The sequence below is a fragment of the Onychomys torridus genome, chromosome 2 (genome assembly GCF_903995425.1).
Source record: "Onychomys torridus chromosome 2, mOncTor1.1, whole genome shotgun sequence".
NCBI lineage: Eukaryota > Metazoa > Chordata > Mammalia > Rodentia > Cricetidae > Onychomys > Onychomys torridus.
Genome location: NC_050444.1, coordinates 148985125 through 149001779, shown reverse-complemented (window position 1 = coordinate 149001779; position 16655 = coordinate 148985125). Strand labels below are relative to the sequence as shown.

Here is a 16655-nt window from a genome sequence, read left to right as displayed (position 1 = left end):
AGTCACACAGCAAGGAAGTACCCCACTCAGGACCCCACTCAGGTCTGCTGTCCAGAATCCATACAGGAGCAGAGAGAGGTGTTTTTGGCCTTTCCATTGTCTCCCTAATACTGAGGTTGCAGGGAGCTTGCAGCCGTGACACGAAGCAGTCTGAAATGTCACTGCCTCTGTCCAATGGTGCCCTTCCAGGTTTCACTTTGAGGACACTTTGGTCCAGAGGTCTCACTGAATAAATAAGGGGGACTCCTGGCTTATGCCACATGAATGGGGCCCCCTTTCATTCTACAGGCGTCTCCGTTTAGGTAATGTATGGTTATCCTAAACATAAGGCTCATTGCTGCTTCTCACCCAAAAATTATAGGGGAGCAAAGTGTCCTGGCTGGAGCTGGGCTCTGCTGGCTATGCACAGGCCTGAGCTGTACCTCTGGCCTGGTCTCGTGCCTCCTCAGGTAATGTCCGTGAAAAGCAGTACCTGGCAGCATCTGCCTACTCAGCCCATCACCTCGACTCTCTGCTGGAAAGCTGAGAGACTGTTGAGGACTGGATGTGGCGTGGCCTCACGCTACTCGCCCCTCCGAGGTGATAAGTTCTCAAGACACACAGATAGCCCAGATAAAGCCATAGCCATAGCCTCCACGAGGCAGTTTGGACACACGTCCCTCAGCTGAGATCTGCTTGTCCCCAAGTGCACCTTAAGAGCCACGTCTGTATTCCAAGTTCCTAAGAGTTAGTGTCAGTCATACACTTGGTACGTCTCACTGTGAAGAGTCCCCACAATGACCAAGGATGACGTTTCAGCAACTGAGGGAGCTGCTGGGGGTCCAGTGAGGAAGCCATTGGCCGTGCTTCAGAACTAGAGTCCTGTCGTCAAGCTCTGAGGTTGCAGGAGGAACTTCGGGCAGGATCCTTCTTGGCTCTGAATGCTTCGTGCCAAGCCCTGAGGGCAGCTGGTGAATGTGTGTTCAAACTGTGTAACCCCTGGGCGGTGGCAGCTGTCCATGACTTTAAATGTTCATAAAACTAGACCACGCACCACTTCACAAAGGTTCGGGGGCATAATTAGCACTGATGAGGCCCTTGGAGACACTCAGATCCGAGGGCCTGAGTGATGTCTGTTGTTACTCACTGTGTCTGTCTGTAACCGGCTATTAAACAACAAGATTAACGTGCTACAAACGGCTTGAGCAAACTCAGCTGCCTGCATCAGCACCGTCAGCACCAAGTGGAGTACTTACACAGTGCCCCACCTCCGCCCTGAGTTCCTTCTCACCTTCTGAATCAACTCCTCACTCAGAGAACACCCTGGAGACCACGTGGGGCCAGCATTCTTTTTTTTTTTTTTTTTTTGGTTTTTCAAGACAGGGGGGTTTCTCTGTGTAGCTTTGCGCCTTTCCTGGTACTCACTTGGTAGCCCAGGCTGGCCTTGAACTCACAGAGATCCACCTGGCTCTGCCTCTCAAGTGCTGGGATTAAAGGCGTGTGCCATCACCGCCCGGCGGGGCCAGCTTTCTTATCAGGAGACCAGAAGTCATACCTCCAATCCCAGGCCCTCCTGTCTGTACCCTGGTCAGCTTGTGTTACTTTTCCAGAGCTCACTCTATTCATCCATGAGCTTCCAGCTTCCGTGCTGAGAAGAGATTAAACTGGACTACTTCCTCTTAGGGCTGCTTGGAGGTGTTTGCTGTTTGGTTAGTTTGGGGGGTTGGGTTTGGTTTAGCTTGGTTTGGGGCTTGTTTTGGGTTTTGCTTCTTATTTATTGTGTGTGGGGGGGTGTCTGTCAATATTTGTCTGTCTGTCCATCTCAGTGTATGTATGCGCACCACGTATACTCAGGAGTCCTCAGAGATCAGAAGAGGTTTTGGGGAATCTCTGGAATGAGCTACAAGTTTGTAAGCTACCATGTGGATGCTGGGAATCAAACCTGAGTCCTCTGCAAGAGCACTAAGTGCTCTGAACCACTGAGCCCTCTCTCCAGCCCCATAGGTATCTTTTTATTTTTATTTTTTTATGACAAAGGCTTGCCATGTAGCCCAGGCTAGTCTTGAACTCACTATATAACCAAGCCCACTTCCCCAGGACTGAGATCATCTGTGTGTCCACCACCAAGCCCAACTCTCCTAGAGTTGTATGTGGCCCACAGGAAATGTATAGAGAGGGCCTCCCCATCACGTGTGAGCACTCTGTAAATGCCAGCCTTGACGGGGCCTCCCCATCACGTGTGAGCACCCTGTGAATGCCAGTTTTGATGGGGCCTCCCCATCACATTTGAGCACTCTGTGAATGCCAGCCTTGACCAGGGCTCCTCCATGACATGTGAGCACCCTGTGAATGCCAGCCTTGACTGGGGCTCCTCCATGACATGTGAGCACCCTGTGAATGCCAGCCTTGACTGGGGCTCCTCCATGACATGTGAGCACCCTGTGAATGCCAGCTTTGACAGGGCCTCCCCATCATGTGTGAGCACTCTATAAATGCCAAACTTGACCAGGCCTCCCCATCATGTGTGAGCACTCTGTGAATGCCAGCCTTGACCATTGGAGCCCTTCCCTGTGAGAGGTTCTGGTACATAAATTCATGTGTCCTTGTGGGTTTTCTAATTTTCACTTCTCCATCCCTTCTCATCAGCCCTTCCTGAAATGGCATTGGCATGTCTGTGTGGCAGGAGGCTTTCCTTTTCTTTAGCCCTTAACTTCCCCTTGGCATAAAGCAGTACCTTCTCATGGGCCTCGTTCTTTGAGCCAACGGGCCATCAAAGGACGGCATGGTCTTCGTGTGAAAGGAATAGTGAACAGTATGAAACCACCGTATTTCTGTGTCAGAAACAGTCGGGTCCAGGGACTGGGGAGATGACTCAGCAGTTAGGAACACTTGCTATTCTTGCAGAGGGCCTGGGTTTGGTTCCCATTCAAATACATACACATAAATAAAACTAAAATGGTTACCTGGGGCTGGAGCTGCAACTTAGGTGGTAAGGCACTTGCTGACCTTTTAAAAATGATGAATACAATATGTCTGACAGAGATGTCCACAGTATGTTGTACACATCAGTGCTGTGCTGGGGGTGTAGTGGGAAGAGAGACCGGAGGCTTCAGGTCCCCAGGAGCTAGAGCTACAGTTAATTGTGAGCTGCCTCAAATGCATGCTGGAAAGTGAACTTTCAGAACATTATGCACTCTTATGCATGGGGCTCTCTCTCCAGCCCCATGGTTTTATGGTTTTTGAGATAACATCTCATAAAAGATGACCTTGACTCTTAATCCTCCTGCCTCTACCTCCTAAGTGCTGGGATGACAGGTGTGGCCACCACATGCTGCTCTTAATTATTCTATCATAAATATATGTCGTGTAATTCTTTTTATTAAAAAAAAAAAAATGGAGCCGAACAGTGGTGGCGCACACCTGTAGTCCCAGCACTTGGGAGGCAGAGGCAGGTGGATCTCTGTGAGTTCGAGGTCAGCCTGGGCTACCAAGTGAGTTCCAGGAAAGGCACAAAGCTACACAGGGAAACCCTGTCTCGAAAAACCAAAAAATAAAAAATTAAAAAAAAACAAATGGAATGCCAGGGAACCTGAGTCTCATGGCTAGGATGATATAAATGAGTTTTGCATCGATTAAATAACTGACAAGTCCCCACTGATGCTGGCTATTGGGAAGTTCTTGCTAGACTGTCAGAGGACAGGAAGACTTTCCTGACAAGATGGTAGGAGCCTCAGCCTACACTTCTCTCATCCACACTGGTTTCTACACATTGCCTGTCTATACAAGCCAGGTGATGCCCAGCTGGTGAGACTCCAGCCTCGGGTCTGGAGGGCCAGAGTGTGGGCCTTGTCCTGGTTGTGTTTGGGGGCAGACTGCTGGATATCACGTATCCTGGGACCGCTTGGCTTAAGTGCCACTCACATCCGTTCTGTGACCCTTCCTTCTAGGAAAACTTGATTGGCGCTCTCTTGGCGATTTTTGGGCACCTCGTGGTTAGCATCGCCCTTAACCTGCAGGTGAGTCTCAGGTGCCAGCGCTGTCCCAGGCGGAGGAGCAGTGTGGGTGAACCAGGTCTGCTGTCTGCTCTTGGGGGTGGGACCCTGTCTGCTCCCTGAATCTCTCCACAGTCCTACTTCCCCTGCCCACACCCACCAGGCTCCCATAGGTCAGAACCTCCCATTTTATGTGTGTGCGCACGTGTGGGCAGGTGTGCACACCTGCATATGGAATCCCGAGATCAAAGGCGGTACCGTCCTCAATCACTCTCCACTTTATTTATATTTTAAGATTTGCTTTACTTTGAATTATGTGTCAGCAGTGGGTGTGTGCACACAAATACAGGTGCCTCCGGAGTCTAGAGGCATCAGATTTCCCTGGGGCTGGAGTTGTGGGCAGTACCTGAAGTGGGTGCCCAAACTCCGGGGCCTCAGGCAGAGCAGCACCGCTGAGTGGTCTCTCCAGTCCCACCATATTTTTTTGAGACAAGGCCTTTCATTGAACCTGGAGCTTAATGACTGTAAGACCAGCTGGTCAACAAACCACTTCCTGTGTCTTTCTCCCCAGTGCTGGGATTTCAGGCAGCCACTGCCACACCTGGCTTTTTACATGGATGGTGGGGATCCAAACTCATGCTTGTACAGCAGATGCTTCTCTGATTGTACTGTCTCCCCATCTAAGCCCTTGGCCTCTAGCAGTAGAGTGACATCTTAACCACAGGCCCGGGTCTCGTGTCACACCGCCCTGTGCCTCCAGTCGCTGGGATCATCGTCACCGTCAGCTCTGATTCCAGTACTGTCGATGCCTCAAGTCTCAGGGACAGGGGCTGCCACAGTTACGTAGAGTCAGTCCCCACAGCGCCGCGCCTGGCCTGGCAGTGGCCACCGCTGTGCTGTGGAGCAGGCTGGCAGCTTGAGGAGCTTCCCCTGAGGTCCAGGGAACTGCAGGAGACAAGAGTGTCCCCAGCTGGGGACAATAGGAGTCAGTGGATAAATGTCCTCTGTTAGATTTCTCAGAGGTTCTCCGAGGCCCTGAGCTCCAGGCACTGTGACACATGCCTGTTATCCCCAAACTCAGGACGTAGGGGCAGCAAGATTACAATTTCTTTTTCTTTCTTTTTTTTTTTTTTTTGGTCTGTCTTTATGTGTGTGTGTGTGTGTGTGTGTGTGTGTGTGTGTGTGTGCCTGGTGCCTGTGGATGTCAGAAGAGGGGATTGGATCCCCAGGAGCTGAAGTAATGGATGGTTGTGAGCCACAATATGGGTGCCGGGAACTAAACATATGCTCTTAACCACTGAGCCGTCTCTCTAGGACTGAGGATTAAAATTTAAGGACCAGCTTGGACAACATGAGACAGTGTCTCAAGAAAAAGAGAGGGGCTGGAGCGATAGCTTAGTGGGTGAAGTCCTTGCCTTGCAGGCTTGAGGACCTGAGTTCAATGCCCTGAGCCTACGTAAAAACAACAGTTGTGGTGATGTGCATTTATAGTCCCAGTGCTGGTGAATCACTGGGACTCACTGGCCAGCCAGCCTAGCCTACTTGTCAAGCCCAGGCCACCGAGTCACTCTGTCAAAAACCATGGCCTGCATACACACACACACACACACACACATGCATGCATGCATGCACAAATGCATACCCATATACATGTAAACATGCAGCCCTTACACACATGTGCATGCATATCTACATGCATGTGAATATGCACACATATACATGCCAATTTCCAGGTCCCACCCACATCTCCCCCAAACCCAACTCAAGACCCCACATACAGTTTTCAAAAGTGGAGCGTCAGCTTGGGTTCCTTCATCAGAGCCTTTGATTTTCTCCAAACATCTGGTCTAATTGGCATTCCTTCTTGGATTTGTAGAAATACTGCCATATCCGCCTGGCAGGCTCCAAGGACCCCCGGGCCTACTTCAAGACCAAGACATGGTGGCTGGGACTGCTCTTGCTGCTGCTGGGCGAGCTGGGTGTGTTCGCCTCCTACGCCTTTGCCCCACTGTCCCTCATTGTACCCCTCAGTGCCGTCTCAGTGATAGGTAAGCCCCCCCCCCCCCGCCTTCTCTTCACCCAGGCTCCATTGTCTGTGTGGCCCAAGTACCACTCTGAGAGGCTCAGAGCACTCACATTCAAAAACGACTCTTGGGGCCAGGTGGGGGGAATGGGGGGGGTGGCGCACACCTTTAATCCCAGCACAGCCAGGGCTACACAAAGAAACCCTGTCTCAAAAAAACAAAACACAACACAAAACTACTCTTGGCAGCTGAAGAGATAGCTCAGCAGTTAAGAGCACTGACTGTTCTTACAGAGGACCCAGGCTCAGTTCCTAGCACCTACCTGGGGGCTCACAATAGACTGTAACTCCAGTCTCAGGGGATCCGATGCCCCTCTTCTAGCATCTGCAGACACTGCACGCATGTGATACACGGCCATATGTGCTGGCCAAACACTCATACCCCCCAAAAAAAAAACAAGATTAAAAACAAAGTACTCTGTGGCCATCAGTTTGAGAGGGAGCAAAGCAGGGGACATGGAAAAGGGTTTAGGGAAGAAAGGGAAAGTGATGTGATTATATTTTAATTTAAAATATTTTACAAATAAATGCTGATAAACAAAACAATAACAGTAAGAAAACACCCTTGCTTTGGCAGTAGCATCTGGCTTCCGTGTCACACACAGACTCAGCTCTGAAGCACTCTGCTGGGCTTCCTTCTTCCTCCCTTGCACCCATTTTACAGATACAGGAAGTAAGGCACACATCATACAGCCACTCAGTAGCAAGGATACGAGCCAGGGTCTCCACTTGCAGACCGTGTTTAAGATTCAGAATTTTTTTTTTTTTTTTGGTTTTTCGAGACAGGGTTTCTCTGTAGCTTTGGAGCGTGTCCTGGACTACCTCTGTAGACCAGGCTGGCCTCGAACTCACAGAGATCCACCTGCCTCTGCCTCCCGAGTGCTGGGATTACAGGCGTAAACCGCCACCGCCCAGCTTTTTTGTTTTGTTTTGTTTTGTTTTTTGAGACAGGGTTTCTCTGTGTAGTTTTGCGCCTTTCCTGGAACTTGCTTTGGAGACCAGGCTGGCCTGGAACTCACAGAGATCTGCCTGGCTCTGGGATTAAAGGCGTGTGCCACCACACCCGGCTAGAATTGTTTTTATGGCCACTTGCTAAAGGAAGTTAAGCCTTAATCTAAACGTCTTCACACTAACAAGGCATACTAAACTTCCATCTGCTCACCATTCTGCACCTCTGAGAAACACTCATTCATGCTCAGACCTTTCTCTGCCATCCTGGCCAGTCACATGCCATCATTACCTCTTCCACCTACCTGTCCTTTTCCCGTGATTTCCACATCAGAGTCCCTGAACCGACCAAAGATGAAAGAGCTTTAATGCCCCAAGGTCACACATAAAATCCAGTTCTCATAGAGACAGGTAGATGAGGGAACCGTCACCTTCCTTCATTTTGCTAGCCCCTTCTCTGCCTGGCTCTCCCCTGCTCTCAGAAAAACAGCTAATCTTGGCATCTTACCTCTCCTTGAATTCAAGGTCCTCTTCACCACAGGAGGGCCTGTGCATGACTCATGTATGGGCTCAGGGCAGACATCATTAATTGATCAAAGCTTTTGGACCTCAGAATTCTCTGCTCTGCAGACAGCCACTACCAATTATAAGAAACTGGCAAAATGGGAAACTTGATTGGATTTCCGAATCGCTCTGGAAGAACCCACCACCCACCCCTGCCCGCCATGTTGAGCAGGCCTGGTGACCTGGTGGTCTGCAGGAGCAGTGCCAAGTTTTTCCCACCCAGTGTCTTTTCTGTTAAGTGTTGGGGATGAAACCCAGGCCCTTGTACGTGCGGGGCAAGTTCCTGGCACTAAGCTACCAGGCCGGACCAGTCTTTTTTCTTTTCCCGGTGGTTTTTTCTAAAGTGGTTTGAATGTCTCTGGTTAAGGCAAGGCCTTAACCATCTTCTCCTCTTGTCCTCTGGATTGCTTCCTGCATTCAGGCCACCACCGAGTCCCATCGATAGTTAGATTTATGTTCTTGTCTCTGTCCTGTCCACTGTTGGGGTCCCTAAAGAACTCTTGGAACCTTCATTCACAGCAAGGAATAAGTGACTGAGGGACCAGTGCTGTAGATATTAGTGTTTGATTTTGAATAAGTAACCAACTTTAAACTTAGAGGCTGAGAGCTGGGGATGGCCCTAGTCGGTACCAGGTTCTGGTTTTGATGCCCAGTGCAATAATAAATAAGTAGGGTGAATTCTGGCAAGATTTGGGGGTCACAGCCAGCCACTGGAGGTTAAGAAGCTCCTTGAGTTTCCGAGGTCACCCAATGAGAAGTGTACTTAACATAGTAGCAGCCCATCCATTGACCACTTAGGACTTTTCCATCAATGTCCCAAGTACTTGAATAAACAAGAATCGTTTTATTATGAGCATTTACTGTATACTAAATGATTTGCATTTAGAATTTTATTGCCCTACAACTCAAAGAAGTAGTAGTTTTCAGTGGGGTTTGTGGACCGATTCCGGGGTGCGGGGGCGAGAAGAGAATACGTGACAGCAAGTTGGTGCAGCCAGACCCAGAACACCATCTCCTAGAGTAGAAGACTGTTACTCAGGAAGTGACCTGCCCAGGGTCACAAGCCAGGAGAGGCAGAGTTGGGCTAGTAATGGGGTCACTGCCAGCGGCTGCCAGCCCTGTCCATTAGGTCGGTCACAGGAGCTTAAGTAAAGCTGTGACCCTGCAATAGTCAGAGGAAGACACGCACCATTGGGGAGGTAGGATACAGTGGAAGAAGCAAAGCTCTGGTCCTGAGTTCAAATCTTACCTTTTTATATCAGCTTCACCTCTTTTAACCTCAGGATCCCCATTTATCAAATAAGACTAACGGCAGCCTCCACCTCTAAGGTTGAGCATGCCGAAAATCACACATGGAAGTTGCTTCCTGCACAGTGGCACTCAGTGCCCAGGACCCTGGCTTATGAGAAATCCCACAGAAGGCTCTAGAAGGTCCTCTCTCCTGGCTGGGAGTGGCTGAGGCTGAAGGAGACCAAATTCTAAAAGTCTCTGGGGACAAGTGCAGGAGGCTCCATGCAGAGGAGCCCCAGAGGGCATGGGTGGGTAAGCCACCCCTCCGCCTGGCGGTAACCTCACTCCTCTTCTCTGTGTTTGGCCTTTTCCAGCAAGCGCTATCATCGGAATCATATTCATCAAAGAAAAATGGAAGCCCAAGGACTTTGTGAGTAAGTCTCTGACGGAGCCAGCCCACCCCTGTGGACAGCCCCTCCGCCTCCCACTCCCCTTTGGGTTCTGTGTTCCTGGGAGTGACTGTTAAGTGCCCCCAGTCTGGCTATGCATCACAATTGTGTCTGTGGCCCTGTTGAAGATCAGCCTTTCTTCATTCCCTTCTACCAATACTGATTGAGCCTCTGTTGTTGGGGTTTTAGAAAACCTAACAAAAACACACCTTCCCTGAGTTTTAAAGCCATGAGAGTCAGGCCTGGGAGGCCAGAAACTGCTTCACTGTGAATAAAGGCTGAATTTGAGCCTGCAGCCCAGTGAACCTGCTCACAGTCCCCCCAAAAGTTTCCTCCAGCTCAGCTAGACCTGGGCCTGGCCCCCTCACCCCAAGGAAGCATCTGGGTTTACAGAGTAAAAGTATTAGCCTAGAAGTATCATCTCACATTATTTAGAAGCACAGAAGGGAGAAAAAGATCCAAGTTGCCATTTTTTATAGATAATTTTTTTTTTATCGATAATTCTAACCAACTGGGAAACATGGGCCTATAGATCAAGGGGCTTCAGTGTTACATTAATTGAGGACCCTCCACTGGAAACCAAGAAAGTTTTAAGATTTTTAGAATGATATTTAAGGGAGTAAATGTGCACAAAGTACATGATAAGCACATGTGAAGATACCATGATGAACTCTCTCCATAACATAAGCATGATCTCATATACCTGTGATTTCATACAGGTAGCATACAAATACACATGCATACATGTAAATAAAAATAAATCTTTAAAAAGATGGCTCCGTGGTTAAGAGCACTGGCTGCTCTTGCAGGACCCAGGATTGGTTCTTAGCATCCACATGACAGCTCACAACCATCTGTAACTCCGTGCAGATGAAACACCCATATAAATAGAATAAATTTTTAAAAAGTTTTGTAGAAAGTTAATCAAATTAAGTAAGTAAACAGATTAAATACACACATATTAAGGGGACCTGGAGAGATGGCTCAGTGGTTAAGAGCACTTGGTGTTTTTTCAGAGGACCTGGGTTTAATTCCCAGGACCCACATGTTGAATCCAGACTATCTATAACTCCAGTTCCAGATCTAATGTCCTCTGACCTCCAAAAAGCATCAGGTACTCATCAGTGCACATACATGCAGGCAAATCACTCATATACATAAAAATATACAAATAATCCTTAAAAGAAAACATGAAGGAAGGTTATTCTTTTCAAGTAAGGAACAACCCAAAATACAAGCAGTGCCAGGCGCCTGTCACAGGCTGAGTTAAGGTTTCTGTTGCTATGATGAAATGCCACAACCAAAAGCAGGTTGGGGAGCAAAGGGTTTATTTGCCTTTTGCTTCCACATCCAGAGTCTTTCACTGAAGGAAGTCAGGACAGGAACTCAAACAGAGCAGGAACTTGGAGGCAGGAGCTGATGCAGAGGCCGTGGAGGGGTGCTGCTTACCGGCTTGCTCCCCATGGCTTGCTCAGCCAGCTCTCTTATAGAACCCAGGACCACCAGCACATGGGTGGCCCCTCCCACAATGGTCTGCACCCTCCCCCATCAGTCACTAATTAAGAAAATGCCTCTGGTTTTCCTGCCACCTGATCTTGTGGAAGCATTTTCTCAGTTGAGGGTCCTTCATTTTTCAGATGACTCCAGCTTGTGTCGGGTTGACATAAAACTATCCAGGACACAGGCAAAAGCTGCCCTGACTTGCTAAGGGCTCCCTCCGCACCTGGCCCATGCCCTGAGCCCCTGAACATCCTTCCTCCCTCCCCACAGGACGCTATGTCTTGTCCTTTGTTGGCTGCGGTTTGGCGATCGTGGGCACCTACCTGCTAGTGACATTTGCACCCAATAGTCACGAGAAAATGACAGGCGAGAACATCGCCAAACACCTCGTGAGCTGGCCTTTTCTGCTGTACATGGTAAGTGAAGGTCCCATCCTTCTGCTTGAACAGGCTGAAAGAGGATCAAATCCCATTCGCTGGACCCCAAGGCCAGCAGTTGGGATCACCGAGGCACAGTGTGACCACTGAGCTTGCACACATGGTGGGTACACATGTCAGGCTGGTGCCACGTTTGTTCTGGGCACCATCAAATCCACCCACAGTACACTGCCAGTCTTGGGTCATCAGAGGACTGTGAAGGTGTGTGCATAACCTGTGTCTATGAGGGCAGGTGGAGAAACAGAAATTCTGGGTAATTGTCTCTAGGAGATTAAATTATGATGTAGATTTTATTTCTACTCCATTCTCTCTGTGTCCAAAATTTTAACATCATGCATCTAATTTTATTTTTATTTATTTTTTGGTACTAGAGATGAAACCTAAGGCTTCACATATGCTAGGCAAGTTTTCCTGCTGAGCTACATCCCTGGTCCTCTTTTTGCTTCTTTTTTGAACCAAGAGCTCACTAAGTTGCCCAGGCTACCCTTGAACTCTGTATAGCCCAGGCTGGTCTTAAAGTTTTAATCCTCCTGCTTCAGCTTCTCATGTAGCTGTTCCAGTAGGTCTAGCTTTTAAAGTTTTTATGGTAATATTGTGACCTTGGGAGACTTGTCCTCATTACTCATCTGTCGTGTGGCGGCATGGGTGGGGAAGGGAGTCCTGCCGCTCCCTCACCCCCCTACCCCCCCCCCCCCCCCCTGCGCCCGTCACCCAGCTGCCCATCAAATCAATGCTGAGGCAGATGGAAGAGCTGACCCTGAGGTCCTAAGAGCAGGAGAGCTGTTCCTGCCCCTTATCAGCTGCAGCCCTCAGGATAGTGGCTCCTAAGCCATGCCTAGACAGCACAGTAGAGCTGGCCCTGAAGGTGTATGTGTGGGAGAAGGACCCTGAGGATGTGGAAGCAGAACTGACCCCACCCCTTGCTCATCGCTGCAGGGGGTAAACTAGCCAGGGCAATGCCGGAGAGCTCACCCTGGTGGCGAAGATAGGGGAGAGCTGACAGGCTGACCAGCCCTGCAGTTACCCAGGACCAGAACCAGGGTTATGCGTTTGTCCACCCGACATCCACCCCATCTGTGATCTCCATGACACAGGGCAGCAATAGGAAGAATCCCAGGGAGGGCCCAGCATCCATGGTGTAGCAGAGACCAGGGGCCTCGAACCAGCCCAATGATCGTTTGCGATGATCACCTGCATGTAAAAATGTGTGGATAAAGGGGTTAACTGCGCGACTCACTGTGTCACACTACAGCTTCAATGACTGGATTTCCCTCTTCCTTTTTTTCCCTTAAATTTTATTGGGGTGGGGGGATGGTGGGATTGGGAGGCATGATGTGAAAGGTACAAAGAATAAATAGGAAATTGAAAAAAAGTTTTTATGATAAAAGAGGGAGTTAAGATATAGATGCTCAGTTCTTCTCTGCCATACACAAAGTCTGGGCTGGATCCCCAGCACCACATAGACCAGGTGTGGTGGCGGCACGTGCCTATAATCCCAGCACTGGGAGATGGCAGTAGCAGGATCTGGAGTTCAAAGCCCTCCTCCGCTGCATAGTCAATTTAAGGCCAGTTTGGACTTGGGCACCCTGTCTCAAAGAAATAAACAAACAAATAAATAAATAAAATTAAAAACAGCTTTTTCTTAAGTTAAGAATTTAAACAGTTTAAGAATGCTGTTTTTCGAAGTATCACACAGCTGATAGGAAGCCAGGGGACGGAGCCCCCAGCCAGATACACAAACACACTAAAAAAGAAAACAGCCCTGGTGCTCACACCAGGCCTCGTGACTACACAGTGCAAAATGGGTTTCTGTGTCTCGAATTCTCTCAACTCTTTAAGCTGCTTTTCTCCTGATCTCATGGATGGAGACACTGGAACGCTGAGTGGTCAGAATGGCTTTTTGCCTCAGAAGGCCCACAAAACAGAGGATGGGATCTCTGGAGGCCAGGGCTACATCTGCCTTGCCTCTAGCCACCCCCTAACAGGAACTGTTTGAGCAGAGCCTAACCCCAAAACAGTCCTCTCACTCCGGGAGAGCTGGCCTCAAATCCTGTGTGCTGTGTGGCCTTGGACAAGTCTCATCCCTTCTCTGTGAAATAGCAACAGACTAGACTTGGGGTTGTTGGGTGGAGCATGAGGCTGCGAATAAGTCACCCAGAGTATGGAAGGTGCCCCGTGGAGGGCTGGGTGGCTTCACCAGGCCTGACAGTGAGGCAGCGCCACCGGTTGAAGGTGTAAAGCAGAGGCTTTTCTCTGTTCTGTCCCATCCTGCAGCTGCTCTTAAATAATCACTCAGAGGCTTATGTTAATTATAAATGCTTGGCCAATGGCCCAGGCTTATTACTATCTAGCTATTACATTTAAATTAACCCATTTCTATTAATCTTTGTATTGTCACATGGCCCATGGCTTACCAGTTCTTTCACATCTTGCTTCTTGCATAGTTCGAAGTATCTGCCCTGATCCTGCCCTTCTTCATTTCCATCATCAGTCTGAATGTACCACCTAACCTTATTCTGCCTCACCATTGGCCAAACAGCTTTATTTATCAGCCAATGAGAGCAACATATATTCACAGTCTACAGAAAGACCATCCCATAGCATGAAGGGATTGAACCAAACTCAAGGAATACTTGTCTGGGGCGGGGGGAAGGGAGGGCGGTCCCTGAATGCTGGGCATTGTGGATATGGAAGCCTGGCTCACAACTCCTGGTCTCTCCCAAGATGCCCACACATGCACTACCATCTTAGGGTTTAGCACCAAGTGCTTTCCTAACATTCACTGGCGAGTCACAAAGAGTCATTTCAGGGCTGGAGAGATGGCTCAGCGGTTAAAAGCACTGGCTGTTCTTCCAGAGGTCTTGAGTTCAATTCCCATCAACCACATGGTAGCTTACAACCATCTACAATGAGATCTGGTGCCCTCTTCTGGCCTGCAGGCCAAACACTCACTGTATATATATAATATATTTATATATATATATATTTTAAGAGTCATTTCAGGCAATAGCTGAAAACTGGGGAGCCCCCCTCCGGCACACACATGGGAGAGTTCACCCAGCATAGTGCTGACTGTTGCCCTGTGAGTGGAATCATCCCTACTATGCAGTGGAGGCAGCAGGGTTTGGAGATGTTTAGACTTGCCTAGGGTCACATAAGCAATTTAGAGACAGATGCAGCTACAGCCTGCGACTCCCAAACCCCACTCATCTTCCTTTTTTATATTTTGAGACATAGTCTCACCACATAGCCCAGGCTAGCCCATAACTCAAAGTCCTCCAACCTGCTTCCCTCTGCCAGGGTTCCAGGTGGGCCGCCGCACCCAGCAATCTTCCTCTTTCTGGGAGCTGAGCCCAGCCGAGGCTTGGTGACAAAGAATGTGTCCCTGTTGTTTGACCAAATGGCTCCCTGGGTACGGGTGGCATTTGGGGGTGGCATTTTGCTTTTCTGTTGTTGTTTGGGGTTTGGGTTTGGGTTGCTGGATATAGAACCCAAGGCCTGGAATATCCCTGAAAAGTGCCCTACCATTTGTCTGTACCAGCCGCTTTCCACTTTCTTATTCTGAGATGGGACCTAAGTTTCCCGGGCCAGCCTTGAACCCACTGTGCAGCCCAAGCCAACCCTGGACTCTCACTCCTACAGCCCCCTCCCAAGGGTGCCCCCGGACCCAACACTTGCCCTCCTCTTTCTCTACTTAGTCACACACACACACACACACACACACACACACACACACACACACACACACTGGGGCTTGGTCGGGACAGGGGACACACTTTGACTTCCTGACTCAGTGCTGTGTGATCGCTGGTGTCCTCCACAGCTGGTGGTGATCGTCCTGTTCTGCCTGCTTCTCTACTTCTACAAGGAGAGGAGTGCCAACAGCATCATTGTGATTCTCCTCCTGGTGGCCCTGCTCGGTAAGCTGACGCTTGAGAGGTCTGTCTTTAGCAAGAGAAACGTGAGCAAACACACGGGCCACAGCCACAGAAGTGTGGGCTGAAACCCAACAGGAGAAAGAAGCAAGGAGAGTAGGCTTGCTGAGATCAGAGGTCACCTCAGAGCAACCCCTGAACTCTCCAGCAGTATCCGCAATGGGCTGTGTAGACGCAGGGCAGGAATGGAGCCAGAACAGACAGACAGGTTCTCCTTACTTTAAAGGGATGGGTGCTTAGCCGGGAAATGGTCCCCAGACTGAGGCAAGGATGCTGCTTGTCACCAGTGTCCAACAGAGCAGGAGACAGGGCTGGCCATGTGGTGTCTCCTCTTTCCACCACACTCCAAAATGGACAAGGAAAATACCCCAGTGTAGCTGGAGACCTTCTCTCCGGCCCCCGCCAAGCCCTGTTAGTCCAACAGCCAGCCCACTTATAAAATAAACACACAGATGCTTACATTATTTAAACTGTTTGGCCATTAGCTCAGGCCTACCATTGTCTAGCTCTTATTCTTATATTCAGCCCATTTCTATTAATCTATACTTTGCCATGTGGCTCGTGGCTTACTGGTACCTTACATCTTCCTTGTCCTGGCGGCCACTGGCAGTGTCCCCTCCTGCCTTCCTGTTCTCCCAATTCTCCTCTCTCTTAGTCCCGCCTATACTTCCTGCCTGGCTACTGGCCAATCAGTGTTTTATTTATACATAGTGAAATCCACAACACCCCAACGTTGGGAGGGAGGTTAACTGATATGGGCAGAAGCACCCACATGTTATTCTCCCCCACCCCACCTTGATGTCCGGCCCCCCAAACCACGCAGATACCTGTCACTGAAGACAGGCTGGCGTTATTTTGATCTACTTTTTAAAACAGCTTTCTTAAGATAGAATTCATATGCCACGCGGTTCATCTGCTCAAGGTAAGCCATTGAGTGGGGTTTACTATAGTCATAGATCCACGTAGCCACAATCTAACTGTAGAACAGTTTCACCTCTAAAATACTCAATGCCGGTGACTCCCATCCCCCCTCTTCCCAGCCCCAGGCAAACAGTAACCTACCTTCTGTGTATGAATGCACCTTTGTAAACCGTCTTCTATAACTGGAATTATATCCTAATGTGGCTCTTCGTTTGTTTGTATTGAGACTGGGTGCCCGGCAGCCCAGGCTGACTTTGAAACCTCTGTGCTGCCGCCTTGAACGTCTCATCCTCTGGCTGGCACCTCCCGAGTGCTGGGATTGCAACCCACCCTGTTTGGGCAGTGCTGGAGACTGAGCCCAGGGCTTTGTGCACACTAGACAAGCACCCTCTCAATTGAGCTACATCTTCAGCTTAAAAAAAAAAAAAATCTTCTTTTGTAGACAGTTAGCCTTGAATACTTGATCCTCCTGCCTCAGCCTCCTAAGTGCTAAGACTACAGGTGCACACTACACACCTGGTCCTATGAGGCCTTTTTATAACTAGCTCGTTTGAACATAACATTCCTAGGTGTACCCAGGTTGCAGCATAAGCCAGTCCCCTGTTCTGTTGTGACTT

General features: G+C 49.3%; 1 protein-coding gene across 4 annotated transcripts in view; it reads left to right on the top strand.

The window, feature by feature from the left end:
• The window catches only part of Nipal3 (NIPA like domain containing 3), a 41434-nt gene that overhangs the window by 9751 nt on the left and 15028 nt on the right, over nucleotides 1-16655 (top strand). For all 4 annotated transcript variants that reach the window (XM_036178035.1, XM_036178036.1, XM_036178038.1 and 1 more), the window contains 5 exons: nucleotides 3927-3995; nucleotides 5848-6019; nucleotides 9171-9230; nucleotides 11016-11161; nucleotides 15006-15102. In XM_036178035.1, the coding sequence (XP_036033928.1) occupies nucleotides 3927-3995; nucleotides 5848-6019; nucleotides 9171-9230; nucleotides 11016-11161; nucleotides 15006-15102 (544 nt within the window). The remainder of the gene's footprint in view (nucleotides 1-3926; nucleotides 3996-5847; nucleotides 6020-9170; nucleotides 9231-11015; nucleotides 11162-15005; nucleotides 15103-16655) is intronic.